Source organism: Anguilla rostrata, chromosome 9, assembly GCF_018555375.3.
Source record: "Anguilla rostrata isolate EN2019 chromosome 9, ASM1855537v3, whole genome shotgun sequence".
Taxonomy (NCBI): domain Eukaryota; kingdom Metazoa; phylum Chordata; class Actinopteri; order Anguilliformes; family Anguillidae; genus Anguilla; species Anguilla rostrata.
The window spans coordinates 42,802,204-42,822,693 of NC_057941.1; the positions used below are offsets into that span (position 1 = coordinate 42,802,204).

Here is a 20,490-nt window from a genome sequence, read left to right on the forward strand (position 1 = left end):
GGAGTCCGGGAGGCCGGCGAGCGCCGGGCGAGGTTCAGGGCCCCTCTCCCGGGCGCTGGCAGGCCGGCTGTTCTGTGAAGCGCCGCCGCCCCCGGCCCCCCTCCCTTCCCCCCCCTGCTTCGGCGGGGTCACGCGCGGCCCAATGGCACGGGCCCAGGTAGCGGAGCGGAGCCGCGGGATGCCGATCGCAGCGGAGCGGAGCCAGCGGAGGGGGAGGGGGGGAGGGAGGGAGGGAGGGAGGGGGGTGGGGAGAGCAGGGGTGTCCGGGGCCGTTCTCCCCCCCCAGGGGGAGGCGAGACGGCAGGCTGGTCAGCTGACAGGCTCCCTGCCTTCCAGAGGGCCCGGCCCAGCAGCCCCGAATGTAAACAGATTATTAGTTTAGGAGAGCTGGGAGGAGGAGGCAGCGCACGCTCTCTCTCTCTCCCTCTCTCCCTCCCTCTCCCTCTCTCGCTCCCTCTCTCTCCCTCGCGCGCGCTCTCTCTCTGGGCTGATAGGAGTGTTCCTGTGGTTTCAGGAGCTGTAGAGGCTGGGGAGACTTCTCGCTGGACCGAGGAAGAAATGGAGGTGGCCAAAAAAGGTTTGTTTTCCCTCTTACTCAATTCCCTCTCGCTTGCCTCTCCCCTCCTTTCCCCTTGTTTTCTCCCTCTTTCTCCCTCTCTCTCTCTCACACACACACACACACAAACGCACACACACGCACACACATTCTCACACTCGCGCATACGCGCAGCTACGCACGCCCTCTGCTTCACTGGAAGCTTTTAGCACACGATCATATTTGGTGAAAAGTTTCTTGTGCGGGGGGGGGCCGGGGTGGGGGGGCGGAGGTGTGGCGTGGCGCCCCCGCCCCCGTCCAATCGCAGGGAGACTGCACGCACGCGTCGCCGGGGGCGATCGTTGCGAGCGCGGTCTGAAGTTGAAAGACAGCGGCGGCTCTGGCCGCTCTCTAGAGATGTCCGTCTGTTACTCGGAAGAGACGCTTTGTGGAAGCGCGCGCGTCTGGGAGGGCTGGGAGGCTGAGCCAGGTATTATGGTATTATAATAATAATAATAATAATAATCGTTTTACTTTGTCTGCCGGGTATTGAGTCTGAATGCCGTGTGAGAGGCCGGGTGTGTGTGTGTGTGTGTGTGTGTGTGTGTGTGTGTGTGTGGTGTGTGTGTGTGGTGTGTGTGGTGTGTGTGTGTGTGTGTGTGTGTGTGTGTGTGTGTGTGTGTGGTGTGTGTGTGCGTGCGTGCGTGTGTGTGTGTGTGTGTGTGTGTGTGTGTGTGTGTGTGTGTGTGTGTGTGTGTGTGTGTGTGTGTTGTGTGTGTGTGTGGGCGTGTGCGTGTGCGTGTGCGTGTGCGTGTGCGTGTGCGTGTGTGTGTGTGTGTGCGTGTGTGCGTGTGTGCGTGTGTGCGTGTGTGCGTGTGTGCGTGCGTGCGTGCGTGCGTGCGTGCGTGCGTGCGTGCGTGTGCCGGGTCGCGTCGGCGCGGGTTCGCGCACGGGTGCACTCTTGTGTACCTTTGGACGATTGTGCTGACGGGGGGGAAAGCCTGTTTGTTTGACGGGAGCACGAGGGCCTGGTGTTTTGACTGAGGCGCTGAGTGCGGTGGGAGCTCCATCTGGACTCGTCAGGGCCGCGCGGCTGTGCTTCAGGTTGCCCGCCCGCTTTCCCCTGGTTGAGGAGAGCAGCGGTTCGGGTCGTAAGCTTCCCTTCACGGTGAGCTGGTCTCCGCTCTGGAAGCCGCATGGCACTGATGTGCGAAGCGTGACTCCGCAGCTCTGGCCAGGGCTCGGGTTGAGCTGAGAGGTGCAGGATGTAGGCAAAGTACAGTTTATAATTGGCTTTCCTAGAAGGTCACTGGAAAGCAGGTCCCTGTAATATCGTAAGTTCTGCTTAACAGGTCGAGTGCCCTACCTGGACGTGCCTGCAGCAGACTCACAGGGGCTGTGTGACTCTAGAGTGGAGTGGGGCTTGCCCCTGTGGTAACAGGAAGAGGTCATCGGAAGTTCACCCTTGCATCAGAATACAGGATGAATACTTTTTTTTTTTTTTAACCTTAACCACATATTTATGTAGCTGATAAACAGTGAAGTTTGATAAGAGCGTAGCCCTGCACAGGCAGCCGGGCTGTTTATTTCAGCTGGCTACTACTGTTGAATCTCGAGAAAAGACTTACGATTGGATGTGCAGTTTTAAAGAGGCTCGCTGTATTTGTCTGTGGGATTAAACCGGGTGATTATAGCGCTGTTTGGGTTAGCGAAGATAAACTTCGGCAGGATAGCGACGGAATCAGCATCGGTCCGGACGGCAGCTACTTGTGTAAAGGCAAATAAAAGGACTCTGGCAAAGCAAAGCCACGTCTGCGTTGGGAGAGACACGATTCTGTTTTAACAGCGGGAGAGGGTCAGAAAGGGGTTAGCGTTCTCTCTCTCTCTCTCTCTCTGCCTCTCTCTCTCTCTCTCTCTCTCTCTCTCTCTCTCTGCCTCTCTCTCTCTCCGTCTCTCCCCCCCGCTCCTGAATAGAAACGGCCGGGGCGATCAGAGGCCGGAGCGGAGAGGATGTTGACTCACGCTCGCGGTTTTTTACGGTCCGGCCGGCACGCCGGAGAGGAGCAGGGCCGCGTCCGGATCGCCGGCGGGAGGCCCGCTCCTGGAGGGGGGGAGGGGCTCCGCACGCGCTCCCTCCGTCTCCGGGGCGGCCCGACAGCGGGGCGTAAACCGCGGGGGTGGCGGTGACGGCGCTGTAAACACCCGGGACAGGCGCGCGGACGCCGTTCGGGAGCCCGTGCCCGCGCCCGCGCCGGCGTGCCTGCTTCGTCTAAAAACCAGTAAACGTTCGGCGGTTCTTAAGATTACGCGTCAAGGAAATAATGTGCCCGTCGTCTGAGGACGCAGCGCTTGAAAATGGCCTGTGTTTTGCTCAAACTTTCGATTAAGTTTTGTTAGTTAGCATAAGCATTAACTATCTAGCTAGCATGAAGTTGACCGATGAAGCCACTAGCCTTAAAGCCTAGTAACGGTATTCTTTTTATAGGCCGTAATAACGTTTGTTACGCAAGTACCTAGCTTAAATTAGCTATAGTGCTAGATAGTTAAGGATAACTGGCTAAGGTTATTGGTGAAGGTGCTCTCTTGCTGAGGTGACATTTACTGGGATATACAACGGTGATAATTCACTTCATAACCGTGACTGTGTGGACAGGTGTCTGTATTCTGAAGTTGTGACAGTGCGCTCGGCACAATGCATTGCATCATCCTTGCGCCTGAACAGAAAGTGTTGATGCAGTGTTAAAATCTGCAGTTACTGAATTCAAGCTAAATTTAGTCCTCATGTATATGGCCCACTGATTTGATTTATCAGGCTGCCTTTCCTGTAGGCTGTAGCTATCTGTTGTCTTGGCGAGCTGCTATAATTGTGGGCCTACGTGTATTTCTGGTATCTACATTTTAATTCGACATGCTTCCAAAATGTGTGAAATAATACGCGTAGCATTTTTGTTAATTACTAGCCTTTTACGTTTCGACAGTTGCTAGCAAACTGGAATGAACTTGACAATAAACCTAACAGATGGGATGGTGATAAATATCAGGATATTGAAGTTGGGGCCGTTTGTTGGACTTCCTGGTCCAGTTATCTGGCTTGCTCTCTGTTGACATTTCCAAAGCCCATTAAGTTTTGACGTGGCACTTGGCCTTGCCAACGGCCGTCCCAGAAGACCGTCAAATACTCGCCGTAACGTCGTGAGAACGTTACCGCCGCCGATGACCGACGCACGAACGGTTTTATTTAAATCTGGATTTTTCTTCGCTTTCCCAGTCGCCCCCCCTAACCCGCTTCTCGAGGAATTCCACTCGGCCCGACCCCCCCAAACGGCGGTTTCTCCCGCGAGAGAGGAGGCGGTGAGGCCTTTCGGTTCGTGCTGCGACACGTCCGCGGCGATGTGCTAATCGGATCTTGTTTGCGGGTAGAGTTCCCTGACGCGGTGCCAGCGCGCTCCTCTCGCCAAGTGCGGCCAAGAGTGACCGTCAGGACTCCGGGTACAAAAACAGCGCGGTGCCGCGGGGAGGCTTTCATTCGGCCGGGTTCCAGTCCGGCGCCGACGCGTTGAGCTTTGTCTTGATAGTTTATCGAAACCGTCGAAGCCGATTGCGGGATTAGCCGTCGGGGTGGTCACGGTCTCCCTGCTGGCGGCCGGCGGTCGGGCCGATGCGGGCTGCCATCTTGAGCGCGTCGGTGAGTTTCGGTTGGTTTTGGTTGGTTCGCTTTTTTTCCGGGAGAATTTTCTGTAGGGAATTTTGATGCGGAAAGTCTTGGATTTACATTTTTATGATTTTTTCTTCTCTTGGAAGAATAGTTATAAAAAAATATAAATTTTTTTAAAAACCCAATAATGCTACTTGGCAAACCACTTGGTGTTCACATACTTTTTCTGTTCCTTTTTTTTTTTTTAATCCACTACTGCCTCGGATATCTTCTCTCCTTCAGTGGTTAATGTGGATGATGTCACCCTGCGGATTGTAGACGCTGGGGGGTGGGTCTTAAGTTAGGTCACAGCCGCTCTCTTAGACGCCCCGCCCCCAGCCGATTCGGTCGCCGCCCGCCGTAACGAGCCTGGCCATGCCCTCACGGAGTTTTACCCGCCGCTGTGGTTTCAGGCCTGGTAGAGCATGGGCGCAACTGGTCGGCCATCGCCAAGATGGTGGGAACCAAGAGCGAGGCGCAGTGCAAGAACTTCTACTTCAACTACAAGAGACGGCACAACCTGGACAACCTGCTCCAGCAGCACAAACAGGTACGAGGGGGCCGCCCCGCTGGGGCTTTTCGGGAGCTCCCGAGGAGCCAGGGGCGGGCGGAGCTTCTGACCGTCGCCCGTCGCCCGGGGTTACTGTAGTAGCTTCAGTTCAGGTTCCGAATCGGGGGGGATTCTGTGTGCCTCCTTAATTCTGCTCTGTCTGCAAGGTAAAGCGAATTAGGCTCGGGGCTGAGCCGCGCCAGTTACGGGACAGTGGGGTCAGGTCCAGAGACGCTTTACGGGAAGGGAGGCAGCGGGCAGAGATGTCGGGGGTTTGAAATGGGGGGGGGGGGGTTCTCTTGTGTGGCGAGGCGTCGCAGGATGGCTGGCGAGGAAGTCGCGTCGGGGGGGAGGGTGTGATGCGTCTCTGCTCGTTTGGCCCCCCCCGTGCAGGACTCCCGGAGGTCCCGGGCCGACCGAGACGTGTCACAGAGCGAGAGCGTGACTTCCGCCACCTCGGCCGCTGATGATGAGGATAACGAGGGCTCCAACGAGGAAGAGAACCCAGAGGATAGCGAAGGTCAGGACTCTTAAAGGAACATTTGCCTAATGCACGCTCAGACAAATACACACACACACACAGGCAAACGGACATCCATTTGTATATCTACACATGCGGAGGTACTCAGGCACATAGAAATAAATACACACACACACACAGGCAAACGGACATCCATTTGTATATCTACACATGCGGAGGTACTCAGGCACATAGAAATAAATACACACACACACACACACACACACACACACACACACACACACACACACACACTTCGTAGCATTGTGTGCTCGCCAGTGAGGCATCTTTTTTTCATCAGCAACTGAAAGTTCCATCTGTTTCCGGCAAATCAGTTTTACTCTTTTATTTTGGAAAGTGGTGGTGGGGCGAGGGGGGTGGGGTCCACACCATACGTCTTTGCATAAATTCTGTTGTCACATGGCTTTACAGCGTAGAGACGGTCGAAATGTTTCCGGATGTTTCTTCTTGCGGAGCCAGGGGGTGCAGCACCCTGGGGGGGGGGGGGGGATCGTGTGCACTAAAACAGCGAGTCTCCAGAGCTTCGACTGGACGCTGAAGCTGAAGCTCAGTCACCCGTGCAGCGGGGTGGGTCGGGTTGTCTTAATGTAAAGGGACGTCAGGAGATCTGAATAATTTTTGCCTGCCCTGGGGTGATCTTATTCAACCTTTAGGGAGCTAAGCTGGCATGACCATGTAAACCAGCGGCCACTTCCACTCACATCCAAATCCGCACCCTTTCACCTGGCCGAGGTCAGGAGCGTCCTGCTCCGCCCGACGCCGCCCAATCGCAGAGCCTGGATTTGAATATGCAAATCGTCCGGCCCGCACACACAATAGGCACTAAGAGTGTTTCCATTAGTCCATTCCATTTCTTTCTCCCCTCTTCCTGGTCCTCCTCCTCCTCCTCCTGCTCCTCCTCCTGCTCCTCCTCCTCCTTCTCTGGGCATCCCGCATAACCAAACGTCCTTTACTGGGCCGTCTCTGGATGGCTGCTGATGCCGTCCGGGGGCGGAGCTTGCGTACCTGGCCTGCTTGCGTTTGGGCGTTTAGCCTCGACTGACCTGCCGGTGTGAAGGGCGGCGGCGGCGGGGGGAGGGGCTCTCCCTGACTCCCTGACACCTCCCCGGTCCTGACGGGGCGTGCTTTGATGCCGTACCAGCTGACCTCGTCGCGCCCGCCTTCGCCATTTCCATAGCGCCGGCCGCCGGCCCGCCGCGGTGCCGACGCTGGGCCGCCCGCCCGCCTCTGCGTGTGTGTGGGGTGGGGGGGGGGCGGGGAGGTCGCCGCTCTTTCGCGGTTGGTTATTTATCCGGCGCTCCTCAGAGTGACCCCAGGTCTCCCCGGCTGGCCGTAAATCCAGCCGGAGGGTTGGGAAACAGGGGGGTCATGTGACCGTCGGCCCCCCCCGCCTGCACTCCCCTGCACCCCGCCGCGGCGCGCGCGTCCCCGTTTAAATTATCGCCTTCCGCCCGGGCAGGTGACGTCTGCGCCTAAAAATACCGCCCTCGCCTTTGACCGCGGTTTCGCCGGCCTGTATCAGCGCTGCTGTCTTCCAGCCATTTTTTATTCCTCATTTTATATCATGTGCTTTATTTATTTTTGTTACATTGGCACTCAGCTTTATTTCCCTCCCCCCCCCCTTTTTTTTTTTGTGAAGGTTGGTGGGTGTATCTGGGTTTGGGTGTAATGCGACCTGTCAGTTGTCCAGATACGTCCGCCTGGTCCGCGCGCATTTCTGAGAAACTTTTACGATTGCGACAGGATTGCGTTTCGCAGCTGCTCCGCGGGCGCCGGCCGGGGTGTCGGGTGACCGCGCTGCACGCGGCGACCCGAGCGCGGCACGCTGAGCACGGCTGCGCTCTCCGCCGCCGCCGCCGCCGCGTAGCTCCCAGAGGAAAGGTCGCCATTTCAAGCGTGTGCCCGGGGGTGTGGGGGTGCGGGGGGGTGTCCGTGCCCTCCCGCACACTTAGCCATGCCCGCGCGCCCTCCTCTCTCTCTCCCCCCGCCCAGGAGCGGAGAACAGCTCGGACACGGAGAGCGCCCCCTCCCCCTCCCAGGGCGACGGCAAGGCCGGCGAGCAGCGGGCCGACGGGCCCAACGGCGCCCCCCGCGGGGACGCCTCGCCGGAGCGGGACGGCGGGCACAAGGGCCGGGACTTCGGCGGCGGCGCCAAGGCCCACGAGGCGCTGTACGGCGAGCTGCGGGTGAAGCTGGAGAAGAGCCCGGAGGGCGCGGAGGCCCCGCCCCCCGAGGAGAGGCCCCGCCCCCTCTACGAGGCCCAGGTGCAGACCAAGAGCGAGCCCATGGACGTGGACGTGAGGGCGCTGGGCGACGTGAAGGTGAAGCTGGAGCCCGACGCCAAGGAGAAGGGCGACAGGGGCGAGGCGGGCGAGGCGGGCGCGGGCCTGCCCCAGAGAGCGCTGCACCGGGACGCCCACTCCGACAACGACTCCAGCGCCACCTGCAGCGCGGACGAGGACGTGGACATGGAGCCCGACAGACCGAGGTGGGTCCGCGTCTCTCTGGCTTCCTCAGCGTGCTCACCTGACGGCGCCCTGTCTGCTGCAGTACTGATGCGTAAAATATCACTTCCAACCTTCATCAATTTAAAGAAATTAATTTGCATAAAATTTCCCTACATTTATAATGGCACTGTAAGTTGCAGTGCTGATGTCTAAAATGATGTTTACATTTGTTTTTGTTTTTTTTTCTGTAACGTTTTCCTACATTTAATGTAGTTTACAGTCTAAGAGAAACAGGAATCGTTGATGTAACTGTAGGATACTTTACACGTCTTCTATATTTGTGGAGCGTCGAGTGAACTGTCCCTTTAAGGAATATGTTTGCAATTCTCAGTTTGGCGAGAGAGCGGCAATTTCAGCTAAAAGCTTGACGGTGCCCTGAAAAACATTTTAGAAACGATGTATTTTGAGTTAATTACACTGTTGATCTGAAAGCTTTCGATTCTGGAGAAGGAAAAAAAAAAACAGCCTCGCGGTGCTAAAATTGCAAAATGCACTTTGGGGGCGGGGCCGGGGGGGACCTGGCTCTGACCCCTTCCCACAAGTCATTGTTTTTAGGGCTGAGGGAGCCGGGCGGACGTTTGTCTCGCTCTTTCAAATGGCCCGTCCTCTCCTTTCCAGGCCCCGTCGCGCAGCGCCACAAAAACACATTCATCTGTTGGGGGGTTGGCGTGTGGGTGGGGGTGCGAGTGCGGGTTGGGGGTTGGGTGGTGCGGGGAGGTTCCCCTCGAGCAAACTCATTCGAGGAGGTCAAGATTCTCCTTTTCTCCTTTTTGTTCAACCTCAAGTAAATCTCAACACATTTGAGTTGTAAGCTCTTATGCTCGTGAAATGGGTCGTGCTCAGATCAGCTTTAAAACGTTTTTTTTTTTTTACCTAATTACAGTTGAGTCACTTTAAGTTGTGAATTGAAAGTGGAAAAGGTTGAAGTTATTACTTTTGAGTTGCATTGAATTTGAGAGCCCTTTATATACGCGTGCAATGTATACGGATGCAGTAACGTGCAGAAAAAATAGATCTCCGTTTCAGAAAACAAAGCCCGGACTGAAAGGCTTTTGGATCTGACGCTCTGTGTGCATTGACCTGGAACCAGGCGTGCTTGCGGTTGGCGAAGGAGGTCCAGCTGGCTGGTTCTGAGCGTGGCGGCTGCTTCTCCGCTGTCTTTTTCAGGCTTGAAAGGGGGCTACAAACAGGGGGTACTTCTCCGGCTACGCCGTTCTGACTTTGGAAAGGGCAAAGGCCCGGGTTGTGGTTTCGGGTGGGGTTCTTGTTGCTGCTTTCCCAACCCAGAGGACAGCGGCCATTTTCCTCTACAGCGTGTGGGCCGAGACCGGGTTTGCAGGGGCTGATTTTCGCTCCCGCTGGGACGGCTTTCATTGTGTACGTAGCCCGATACGGCACTCCCCCCATCAACATTGGCCAACAAAGTCTATCCCTGCAGACGCTTGCGTGATCACAGTGAACCACACTTACCAAAAATAAAAAAATGAAAGATTCTGAGTCACCCTTGGGAGCACGAGTTGCTAAACAATTGGCTACCTAGTTAATTTGCTCGCCAACATTTACTTCATCTGTGGATACCGAGAGTTCTGTTTGCAAGACGGTGAAGTGTAGGTAGCGGGCTAGCGTCAAGTGGCCTCTGTCCAAATATCTCTCTTCCCCTTCGGCTGGACAACAGACAGGCGTTATTGGATTGGGTGTGACTTTTGTAGCCAAAGAACTGACGGGCCCCAGCAGTGGAAATCCAAGGATTTTTGTTTGGTCCCAGGGCACGAGCGCTAGGCTATTAGTCTTGGCGCGACGGAGCCGTGGCGTGACCTGGCCTCGCTCGGCGATGGAAAGATGGCCGCCGTCGCCGCTTGGCTCCGCACCGCTGGCCTGAACGGGACGGCGTCGTGCTAGGAGAACTATGCGATGACGTCCTGTCTATCGGCTCCATGGATTTTTTGGGAAGGAAGAATCCTGAAAGGAGGTTTTTGTTGTGAAGGTTCTGAGCGCCCCCCCCCCCCCCAAATTTCTTCCTTCTCCAAATGATCCTTCTTTTGGTCTCTAGTACAGAAAGTGTGAGAAAATGACAGCTTTTTCAAAATATTAAATGTATCGCAGAAGGCACGGGTAGGCGTATGCTTATGGATTGGATCGACACTAGTAAGGATTAATGCGAAACATAGCTGACCTGGGTCTGTTTTCTCCTTCATCAAAGTTAAAGCTTGACGGCAGGTTTTTCTCCCGTGCTCGCTAGCCTGACAGAGTGCTTCTCTCCTCCCGGTCGAGCTGCCGAGTGGGAAAACAATCCGAGTCCTGCCAGCCGGGGCAAGTTAGGTTCCTGCTTGGCTTGGCCCCGGAAGGTTCCATCGGGGTGGGAAGAGGCGTATTACTGGAACGGGGCTTTTCAATTCAAATAGAGCTCGGCCAAGATGGCCAGAAAGCAGTAAAAACATCCTGGTCTCCAGCCGCTCGCACACATGTGGTTTGTCGATGCAGGGGTAAGCCGTGCCTGTTTTTGTGTGGGGCTTCGGCGCGGGGCAGGACTAAAGGCGCGGCCCGGGTCCGATTTCCGTTAACTCGTTTGTCCTCGGTCCTCTGCTTCCCCACTTCCTTTTCGTTTGGCGTGTTAGTGAGATCCACTGTTCCTGTGCTGCTCTCTGACCTTAACCGTAAAAAGCGGTTTGCGCGAGCGTTCTGTATCATTGAGACAGGCTGCGGAGTGTATTATTTGAGTGGTTCCTGAAGTTTGGAGAGGAGTGTACCGTTCACGGCCGTCTCTCCTCTTTCCCTCAGGATGTTTTCTCCAGACAAGCTGTCCCTGCTGAACCCCCCCGGCTCGGTGCTGGTCTCCTCGGCCAAGCAGGGCCCCATGAACGTCCATCAGCTCCAGAAGCGCGCAGCCACCATACCCCCCATGGTCAGTCCCCGCTCCGCCCCTTTGCCTGTGCAGCCAATCAGCGGCTCTTATCAATATTCCCCATGGTCAGTCCCCGCTCCGCCCCTTTATCTGTACAGCCAATCAGCAGCTCTTATCCGTTCCCCCACGGTCAGTCCCCGCTTCGCCCCTTTACCTGTGCGGCCAATCAGCAGCTCTTGTCCAGAGCCACCCTCTTACTGTATGTGCTACGGCTGTCATTCACATAGCTCTTTTATTGTGAGGATGAGAAGTTCCACATCGGGCGCCACATTCACAGTAAAGCAGCTGTGGCTATGGCCTTTAGCCCTTAAAAAAGAGAAAGGGTGATCTCTTTCCTCCACACTGTTACAGCTGATGGTGTGACGTTTCTGTTGTATAAAACTGGCGACAGTAAAGCCTAGTACAGAGTACAGAGATATCAGGCAAAACGTGTCACAGATGGTACTGCTGATCATCAGGATCTGATGACTGCTGGGTTTATGTGTCATATCTAGCCTGTGTCTGTAAGACGGGGCGTGGCGTATCCGTGACGACGCTCCCCCTCGCTCCCCAGGTTTCGGGTCCGTTCGGGCCCGGCGGGATGCCCCTGGGCGCCCCGCTCAGCGGCTACGCCATGTACCAGCACCAGATCAAGGCCGTGCACGAGTCCGCCCACCAGGAGGAGAAGCAGCGGCAGGACCAGGCCGACCCCGACCGCCGGCCGTCGGGGTACCCCCGCTACGCCACGCGGAGCCCCACCATCCTGGACAGGGAGGGTAAGAGGCGCACGGACAGACGGACAGACACACAAACACACACACGCACCTATGGGTACACAACCATAACCAGACAGCCCCACCATCCTGGACAGGGAGGGTAAGAGGCGCACGGACAGACACACGAAAACACACACACGCACCTATGGGTACACAACCATAAACCAGACAGCCCCACCATCCTGGACAGGGAGGGTAAGAGGCGCACGGACAGACACACAAAAACACACACACGCACCTATGGGTACACAACCATAAACCAGACAGCCCCACCATCCTGGACAGGGAGGGTAAGAGGCGCACGGACAGATGGACAGACACACAAAAACACACACACACACTTATGGGTACACAACCATAAACCAGATAGCCCCACCATCCTGGACAGGGAGGGTAAGAGGCGCACGGACAGACACACAAAAACACACACACACACACACACCTATGGGTACGCGACCGCAAACCAGCGCACATGCTCATACTTTCCACATCATACGTACACATGCACTAGCGGGTCCAGGGAGCCCCGAGAGGTGTGTGTGTGTGTGTGTGTGTGTGTGTGTGTGTGTGTGTGTGTGCAAGTGTGTGTGTGTGTGTGTGTGTTTGTGTGTTTGTGTGTTTGTGTGTTTGTGTGTGTGTTTGTGTGTGTGTGTGTGTGTGTGTACGTGTACGTGTGTGTGTGCATGAGTGTCTGTGTGTCTGTGTGTGTGTGTGTACGTGTGTGTGTACGTGTGTGTGTACGTGTGTGTGTACGTGTGTGTGCATGAGTCTGGTGTGTGTGTGTGTGTGTGTGTACGTTTGGGTGCATGAGTGTCTGTGTGTGTGTGTTTGTGTGTGAATGAGTGTGTGTGTGTGTGTGTGTGTGTGTGCATGAATGAGTGTCTGTCTGTGTGTGTGTGTGTGTGTGTACGTGTGTGTACATGAGTGTCTGTGTGTGTGTGTGTGTGTGTGTGTCTATGCACGAGGAGGGCCCTTTTTCATATTTTTTCCCCTGCTCAAATAATTTCAAGATTTGTCCCTGTCCCCCAAGATTTATTCATTGCATTACACTACATTTGCTTATCAGACGCTGTTATGACTCTGAGTGTAACTCTCAGGAATACAAAAATGCAGTAGCAAATTCACACGCATCCGCACACACGCACACACTCTCATTTGCTGACACATTCTCACCGCACAACACACATTCACTGCCCCCACGCGAACGTAGCGTTCCCCGCTGCCAATTCCACCCAAACATTTCCTGTTCTTTTGACTTGACCTGGATGAGTAATGGAGCCTGACTTCCTCAGATCTTCTCTTGAAAGGGATTTCTTTTGAAAGCCGTTGAAACAGGGGCTTCATTTGCGAGCCTGCTTAGTGTCTCCCCGGGCCTCGAGCACTCACTCCTTCTGTTCATTTGAGCAGTGCACCTGGTCTTCAAATCTTCCGGTTCGTAATTCATTCTGCGGGAGATGGTCGTTCTGTCAGGTAGTTCTTTTTTTTTTTTTTTTGGTTCTGTCGTGAGAGGTTACTTTGACCACCAAAAGTTAGAAATGTAACTTGTCATCTCTTGCCTTAAAGTTCAGTTGGTGGTGCGTTTAGAAAAAGCAATGTGTGGTTTCACAACAGTGAATATTCCTGTTTTCCGCTGCAAAATTTATTGATTTATATCATTGCTTTATGATGTCCTCTAGCTCCAAAGTGAGCACTTGATGTATAATTCCCTGCCAAAAAAAAAAAAAAAAAATTCTCCTTGATTTTTGGATCTTTGAAATATATATTCAGGGAGCTTTGCTTCGGCTGTTTTGAAACGACGCTTCTGAGAATTCCATTCGGAGCGCGGATTAGCCGTTGACGCGAGGCTAGCGCGCCGCTAAACGGATGCGAAACCGAGTCGGTCACGCCGAGGCGCGTCTGCGCTCGGAGACACGCTAGCGGGCGGGCCGCCGCTCAGTCGGTGCCGCGCGGGACCCGCGCCTCCGCGCGATGCAGAACGGGCGTCGGAGCGAGGTCCGCGAGCGCGGTCGCAAAACCCGAAAAAAAAACATTGGGTCGGCTCGTACGCTAGCTCGTCTTCGCTCGCCGCGAAACCTGTCGCGGAGATTAGCGTCTGCGCAGGATAGGCTGCAGTGGATTAATGAGGGAGTGCGATTCGCAGTGGAGCTGCCCTTTTTAAAGCGGGAAAGTCACTTTGATGCGCTAGTCTAAGGGAACGGTGAGGTTAGCTGGGTTAGCGCCGCTTCTCCTGTGACACGGTCCCTGCCAAACAGCCCTGTGCAGCAGTGACACACTTCCTGTGTGTCGACTAGGGATTACGTTCAGAGAGGCCTGAGCTTGTAAAGGCTTGAATTTCTTTTCGCCTTAAAAGTGACGTCTTGTGTTGGGGGGCCCAGTGCAGTGCCTCTTGGCGCAGCAGCATTGTGTTGCATTGCATTGCAGTCACTGAGCAGACTCTCTTATCCAGAGCGACTCACAGAATTAGAGAATGTCGCTGTAACTCTCAGGAATACAAGGATGTAAAAAAAAAAAAAAAAAGAAGAAAAAAGGTTCACAGAAGATCCATTTATAATTGGTAAGTGCAATTATAACGTAACAAACCAACTATTTTTATTGTAACTAAAGGAAGTACCACTAGACAGATAACCTGTGTCTTTGCACAGCTATATCTTCCCTAAAAGAGGAAAGAGAAAATCCAAAGAAAGAATGAAAGACTATCTAAAGGAGGTCAGGGAACCATGGTGCAATCTGAAGAGCTATATCTTCAGTCTGCGTAAGATCATCACCAGGGTTTCTGCTGGTCTGAGTGCAGAAGCTTATTCCACCCCTGGGGGGGGGCGTGAACACACAGGAGACGTGACCTGGAAGTAAAGGTGCGCAGGAGGTGATTGGTCCGGAGCCCAGCAGTAACAGAGTGGGGCGAGCTCTGGTTGGTGTGTAGGGCCTGATGATGTCTTGAAGATGTAACGCTGCCTGATAGACCAGCTGCTAGGTTTTTGTCATTTTAATGCGAGCTGATACCGGCAGCCAGTGGAGGGAGACGAGGGGAGTGACATGGCCGAGTCTGGGAAAGCAGTTGATCAGACGAGCAGCAGCGTTCTGGGTGAGGAGCTGTAGAGGTCTGGTGGCGAAGGCAGGGAGGCCAGCGAGGAGGGGGTTGCAGTAGGCCAGGCGGGAGATGACGAGCGTCTTGACTAAGAGCTACGGTTGAGTAGGTGGTGAGGAAGGAGGGGGGCGGAACTCTCCGGGTGTTGTTCTGGAAGACTCCGTGCGCCTGACACCTCTGTGCCTGTATGCCGTCCATCAAGAGCTGCAGGAGGGAACGCGTTTGTGGTGTCTCAGCCCGTCCCCAAGGTGAATGCGAGATGTGCTTTCGTTGAAGGGGCAAGCAACAGGAAAAAGGCTGGAAACGCAAAGATGGATGCGGTTTGGCTCAGCCGTTCCCCCATTGAATGTTAGTTACGTGAAAGGGCCGTGTTATAGGAAACCAAGAAAGCCAGCTGTAAAGCAGGAGCCCAGAGGCCAGTTGTGCCAGGTTTAACCAACGTTAACCTGATGTAAAGTTTTTTTTTGTGACGCCGAGAGTAAAGTCAGAGCCTACTCCCCAGAGGCAGGTGCCTTGGCTCTAACAGACCTTTAAGTTTCTTCGCGCTGGTTCATCTGTCGCCTCAGGAACTCTCTGCCACAGCGGCCTTGGCATGACAGCGGTCGATCGTCGAGCTCGCAGGCGTCGTCGCCTCGGGCCCTCGCCTCCATCCGTACGACATGAAGCGGGACCCGAGCGAGCGCCACCGCAGCCGTGCGCCGCCGGCGCTCGCGCTCACGTGCCTCCAGTACGCTTCCCCGGACCCAGCAAGACTCCCCGCAGCCGACGGCGGCCCGGAGCGTGCCTCCAGAAGTTCCTCCTTCGCAATCCCCCACGAGGTCCGAGCAACAGAGTCCTTCCGCCATCTCACAGGTGCTTGTAAAAAACGCTCTTCCTCTCTTTTACTCCCGCTAATCCTGACATCTGGCCATTTGCCTCCAATCGGCTTTTAAAATGTTTTTATTTTTTTATTTTTTATTATTACATTGATTCATTTATTTTTATTTACTTATTTATTCATTTTTTGTTTTGGTATGGGTGATCATTCACGACGCTGAATCGATGGCGTGCTTTGTAGATTGATTGGTGTCGAATTTGGGGGTGGCTCTATTTTTTTGTTGATGCGTTGAGTCCGTTTATTAGCCAGTTTTAGCCAATGAGCTCCTTGCTTATTAACTGAATGCTAATATGGTGAATAGCAACAAAGATCTTTAAACTGCCATTTAATGAAATAAAATAGGCCGAATTACTGTATCGCACACACCTATACCTTTCCTCACTGCCCTGGGCAGAACAACCTGGAAGAATAAAATCAGGGCTAGTTTTCATATGACCGTGAGGCGCAGTTTTACCGGAATATTCCGTAGGAGCATGAGCGTGATTAGCATTAGAGTCAGCCTGGATGGGTCCTCGGGGGAGCTGGGGATGAGCTGAAGTAGTCCACGGTGAGCGGTCGGCCAGGTCACCAGACATATCACTCAGTGTCCACAATTAGGAGGCTGACAGGAGATCATCTCTGGCTTAGCCGGGCCCTTGCGCGGCCGACTCCATTTCGCATCCACCCTCTCAATATTTCATTAAGCTCTCTATTGACGCGGGTCACACTGGAGGCTGTATCTCATTCAGACGAGCTCTAAAATGGAGTCTCGTGTCATACTGTCAAAAAAAAAAAGAGGCCCCTACTGGCTTCACGTTACATTATTTATTTGCTCAGCAGATGCTCTTACCCCGGGTGCCGTGCGTAGCTTGCATTTTTTTATTTTTTTACGCTTTATACGCATTTGCGCAGCTGGATGTGCTCTGTGCTGTGTGTCTTAACGCACGGCCGTCGTCCGTCACGCCCTCGGTTGCACCCTGCGCAGAGAAAACTGTGGCTAATGTTAAATGGAGGGATTTGACGGCTAGACCTCGCCAGACCTCACTCGGGGAGTTGGATTTTCTGAGGAACTCCTTCGCTGGCGTAGAGGGCGAGGCGGGTAACGCTGGGTCACGCTCGCCCGCTTGCGTGAGGCGGGGCACTTACTGAGCGCCATTTCCGCTATCCATTGGCTTTTGGCCACATTTATATATATATATATATATTTTTTTTTAACCAAAATATTCTGATCTGCTTTCGGTGAGTGCCGGATCAAGTAGGAATTGCACTATTTTTTGGGGCGTATTTGTTTGAGGAGAATTGGCGTCATGTCTTTCCCAGGGCGGAGGCTGATGGCTCCCTTATGCGACCCTGGGCTAATTTCTTGTTCCAGATGTGTCAGAGGGCAGAGGGCAAAGGGGCAAAGGTCAAAGGGCTGCCTATTAAATGCCCAATGTGATTGTGCCCTTCATCAAACAGCTCACGCTAGTTAGCCTAGCTCAGGGGTATAAGAAGTTCCCTCACCCTCAGCTTAAACCTGAAGTTCTTCTGTTTGCCAGTATAGGTCATTAACCCCATTGCTGCCATTTTTTAAATTATTATTTATTGGCTATTTCTTTCTTTCTATTGTATCTTTGCTGTCTGTCATGACACTGTAGAAAATGATAGTTAAATTGCTACATTGGAAAAATATGATTTTTCTTGGTAGAATGCTCTGTATTTCATCATTGTTGAAGGGTGTGTGCGTACCTGTAGTACTGTTTACAACTAGGTTGCATTGAGAGATTTATTTTTGATTTTAATTATTAATTCTTTGCCTTTCTTAACTTACGTTCTTAAAAATGATTTTCTTTGATCTCTGCATGTTTTTGTTTAAATGGGTGCATGCTTTTACACTGTACTTCAATAAATAATTCAGTTGTCTTGTGGGATAATGGCATTAAAGGCTGTGTTTGGAAATGAAGGTGATTTGCTGTATATTCCGAATCAGAAATTGTGGTGTGATGAACTGGACAATGATCCACAGTGATTTCTTTTCAGCGCTAGCAAGAGGACTTTTGTGTGGAACCTTTGTCTGGACCGGTCCTTCATCCTTTCGTATTTTCTCTTTCACCCCGCCCCCCTCCCCCCCCCCGGTTTGCAGTCCTCCAGCCGGCGCCCAATCAGAACCTGGCCGACGGGGTCCGCGTGACCTTCTCCCGGCACAGCAGGCCCCCCAACATTCCATCCCCGCCCCCGCTCATTCCGACCTCCAAGCCCTCCGACAAGCCGTCCTTCATACAGGGCGGGTCCATTTCCCAGGTAAGCCTGGGGTGAGGGGTGAGGCAGGGAGGGATGGGGACAGGGAGAAACAGGGAGGTTGGGAGGTTACATCCCAGCCTGCACCTCTGGTCCATATCTGCCCCTTTTCTTAACTGATGAGGAGCAGCTTAAAACAAGAAATTAATTCACTAATTACTTTTTTGAAAATTAACCACTTATTTATGTCACTGTCAGCTGCTGCCAAGCCTTTAAGCCGTCTCAAATCCCTCCTGCCCTTCCTTAAGCTTTAAAAATTCATCTCCAACAGTAGAACAGAACCGTGCCCCGTCTACTCTCCACTCTGCTCGACACTTCTGAGGCGTAAGGTTTGCCTCAGATGATGGCACAGAGCAGCAGCCTGCTCGCTGCAGCCGCCTGCCTGCCTGCCGCGGCCTGGATCCACTGTAGGGGCAGGATCCGAAGGGGATTTTTAAGGAGCTGGAACTGGAATACGTTCAACTATATAACCTTTTTCCTCCCGCTTGTAACATTTTGTTCTCGGTGTCCCATGACGAGGGTTGAGCGTCGGGGCAGAATTTCAGAGCGGGCCGTAACAACTCCCCCCACCCCCCGCCGTATTTTTCGGTGTTCCTGCCATTTCAGGGAACTCCTGGCACGTACCTGCCCTCCCACAGCCAAGCGGCTTACGGGCCGGAGGGAGCGAAGAGTTCCGTGGGCTCCATATCCATGGGCCTGCCAAGGCAGCAAGACCCCGTCAAGCCAGGTAAGAGGAGGAGGAGGATTACCCAACCCAGACGGGAGGCGCGTCACCCCCAACCCCCACCCACCCTCGCTCGGTTACCCGCCGTCGGCAGTCCGGCGGGCGGGCCTTTGCGTGGGTTCTGACACGGGTTCTCTCTCGCTCTCTCTCTCTCTCTCTCTCTCTCTCTCTCGCTGGTTGCCGTGGCAGCGTCCTACATCAAGCAGGAGGAGTGCTCGCCGCGTGGCCCCATCTCCCAGGCCGAGGGGCTGCTCTCCAGGACGCAGTACGAGGGCGTGGTCAGAGGTACGAACGCTGGGCCCGCCGCGGCTTCCTCCCGCGTGCCGATTGGTGGAGTCCGACGGTCCGCGGCGCTCTTGACAAAGCCGCCGTCTGCAAAGCGGCACAGAGTGCAGCGTGCGTGGGCAGTGTGGATAGGAAGTTGAATGGGAGTTTTGAGCAGTGGTACTGTAACGGAGAGCCAATTAGAGCAAACTTTGTTGGACAGAAAGCTGTCCTGACTCCTTGCATTGCTGTGGTCGCCGTTGGAAAGTACCGTGTGCACTGGGCCAAAGAGGTTAAAGGTTAAATGGATCTCAACTAGCCGGTCAGTAGCATCATATGTACCAAACTCGTATTCTTGCAATACTACGAGACCGACCGGCTCGGCTCGCTAATGTGTGACAGATCCCCCCATATTCTGTGGATGCTCTTTGCTAATACATCATTGGTCAGTTTCTTCTGACAGATCATGAATTCTGTACACCAGTGACACGCATGGGGAGGGTGTGCGTATGCCTTGTTGTAATCTAAACTCGGAAGTGAGCGTGCTGCTTGAATCACATGACACCCCTGAAGTGAGAAGTAGGGTGACAGAGAGGGGGGAGGGGGGGGCACGTCACCCTCGAATCTGAGAAAGCGAGTCTGCCGCTGTCGCCCCCCCACACACCTCCACTCCGACACGCTCTGTTTGCACAGACCTGACAGAATGTGTCACGCAAGCGAAGAAGCTCAGATGCTTTCACAACAGGAGCACAGCAGCCGCCCTCCGGAATATTCCACACTGCTCACCTCTGCTCCCCTGGGGACAGGGATGTGCCCTTTCTGTGCGCCTGTGACCTGCTGACCCCCATGACGAAATTATGTGTCTGTACACAGGGCTTCTGTTCTGTACTCCCAGTCCCCAGCTTATCTCTCTCTCTCTCTCTCTCTTTTTCTGTCATGCCTTCTCTCTCTCTCATGCTCTCTCTCTCTATCTCTGTCTCTCTCTCTCTCATGCTCTCTCTCTCTCTGTCTCTATGTCTCTCTCTCTCTCTCTCTGTCTCTATCTCTCTCTCTCTCTCTCTCTGTCTCTATGTCTCTCTCTCAGGAAACCCCATGACTGCCATGCAGGAGGGGAGCATAACGCGTGGGACTCCCGCTAAGATGTCCGCCGACGGCCCGTCGTTCCGGGGCGGCTCCATCACTCAGGTAGTCCCGCCCAGCCGTCCCCAACCCCTGCCGATCCGCACCCACAGGCCGTCCCCCTAACCCTAACCCTAACCCCCTGCCGAGTCCCCGCACCCCACAGGCTGTCCCCTAACCCTAACCCTAACCCCCCTGCCCAGTCCCCACACCCCACAGGCCGTCCCCCTAACCCTACCCCCCCTGCCGAGTCCCCACACCCCACAGGCCTCCCCCTAACCCTACCCCCCTGCCGAGTCCCCGCACCCCACAGGCCGTCCCCTAACCCTAACCTCCCCCTGCCGAGTCCCCACACCCCACAGGCCGTCCCCCTAACCCTAACCCTAACCCCCCTGCCCAGTCCCCACAACCCACAGGCCGTCCCCCTAACCCTAACCCTAACCCCCTCCGTCCCAACCACAGGCGTCCCTACCCTAACCCCCAGTCCCACACCCCACAGGCCGTCCCCTAACCCCTAACCCACCCTCATATAGTCTCCACACACCACAGGCTGTCGTCGCATCGTCCCCGCAGAGCCTCTCAAATCACGCCCTTTCTGTGACCAAACAAGCTCTTCATTTGTGTGTACAAACGCCTCCTGTTGTAAGTCTGTGGTTTCTGCAGAAGCCCGCATGCACGTGT

General features: G+C 54.4%; 1 protein-coding gene across 1 annotated transcript in view; it reads left to right on the forward strand.

Moving 5' to 3' along the window:
- The window catches only part of ncor1 (nuclear receptor corepressor 1), a 77,876-nt gene that overhangs the window by 38,279 nt on the left and 19,107 nt on the right, over positions 1–20,490 (forward strand). The window contains exons 18-27 of the mRNA XM_064353167.1: positions 515–577; positions 4,643–4,779; positions 5,173–5,299; positions 7,313–7,808; positions 10,606–10,729; positions 11,283–11,484; positions 17,548–17,705; positions 18,309–18,429; positions 18,616–18,711; positions 19,775–19,875. Of these exons, the coding sequence (XP_064209237.1) occupies positions 515–577; positions 4,643–4,779; positions 5,173–5,299; positions 7,313–7,808; positions 10,606–10,729; positions 11,283–11,484; positions 17,548–17,705; positions 18,309–18,429; positions 18,616–18,711; positions 19,775–19,875 (1,625 nt within the window). The remainder of the gene's footprint in view (positions 1–514; positions 578–4,642; positions 4,780–5,172; positions 5,300–7,312; positions 7,809–10,605; positions 10,730–11,282; positions 11,485–17,547; positions 17,706–18,308; positions 18,430–18,615; positions 18,712–19,774; positions 19,876–20,490) is intronic.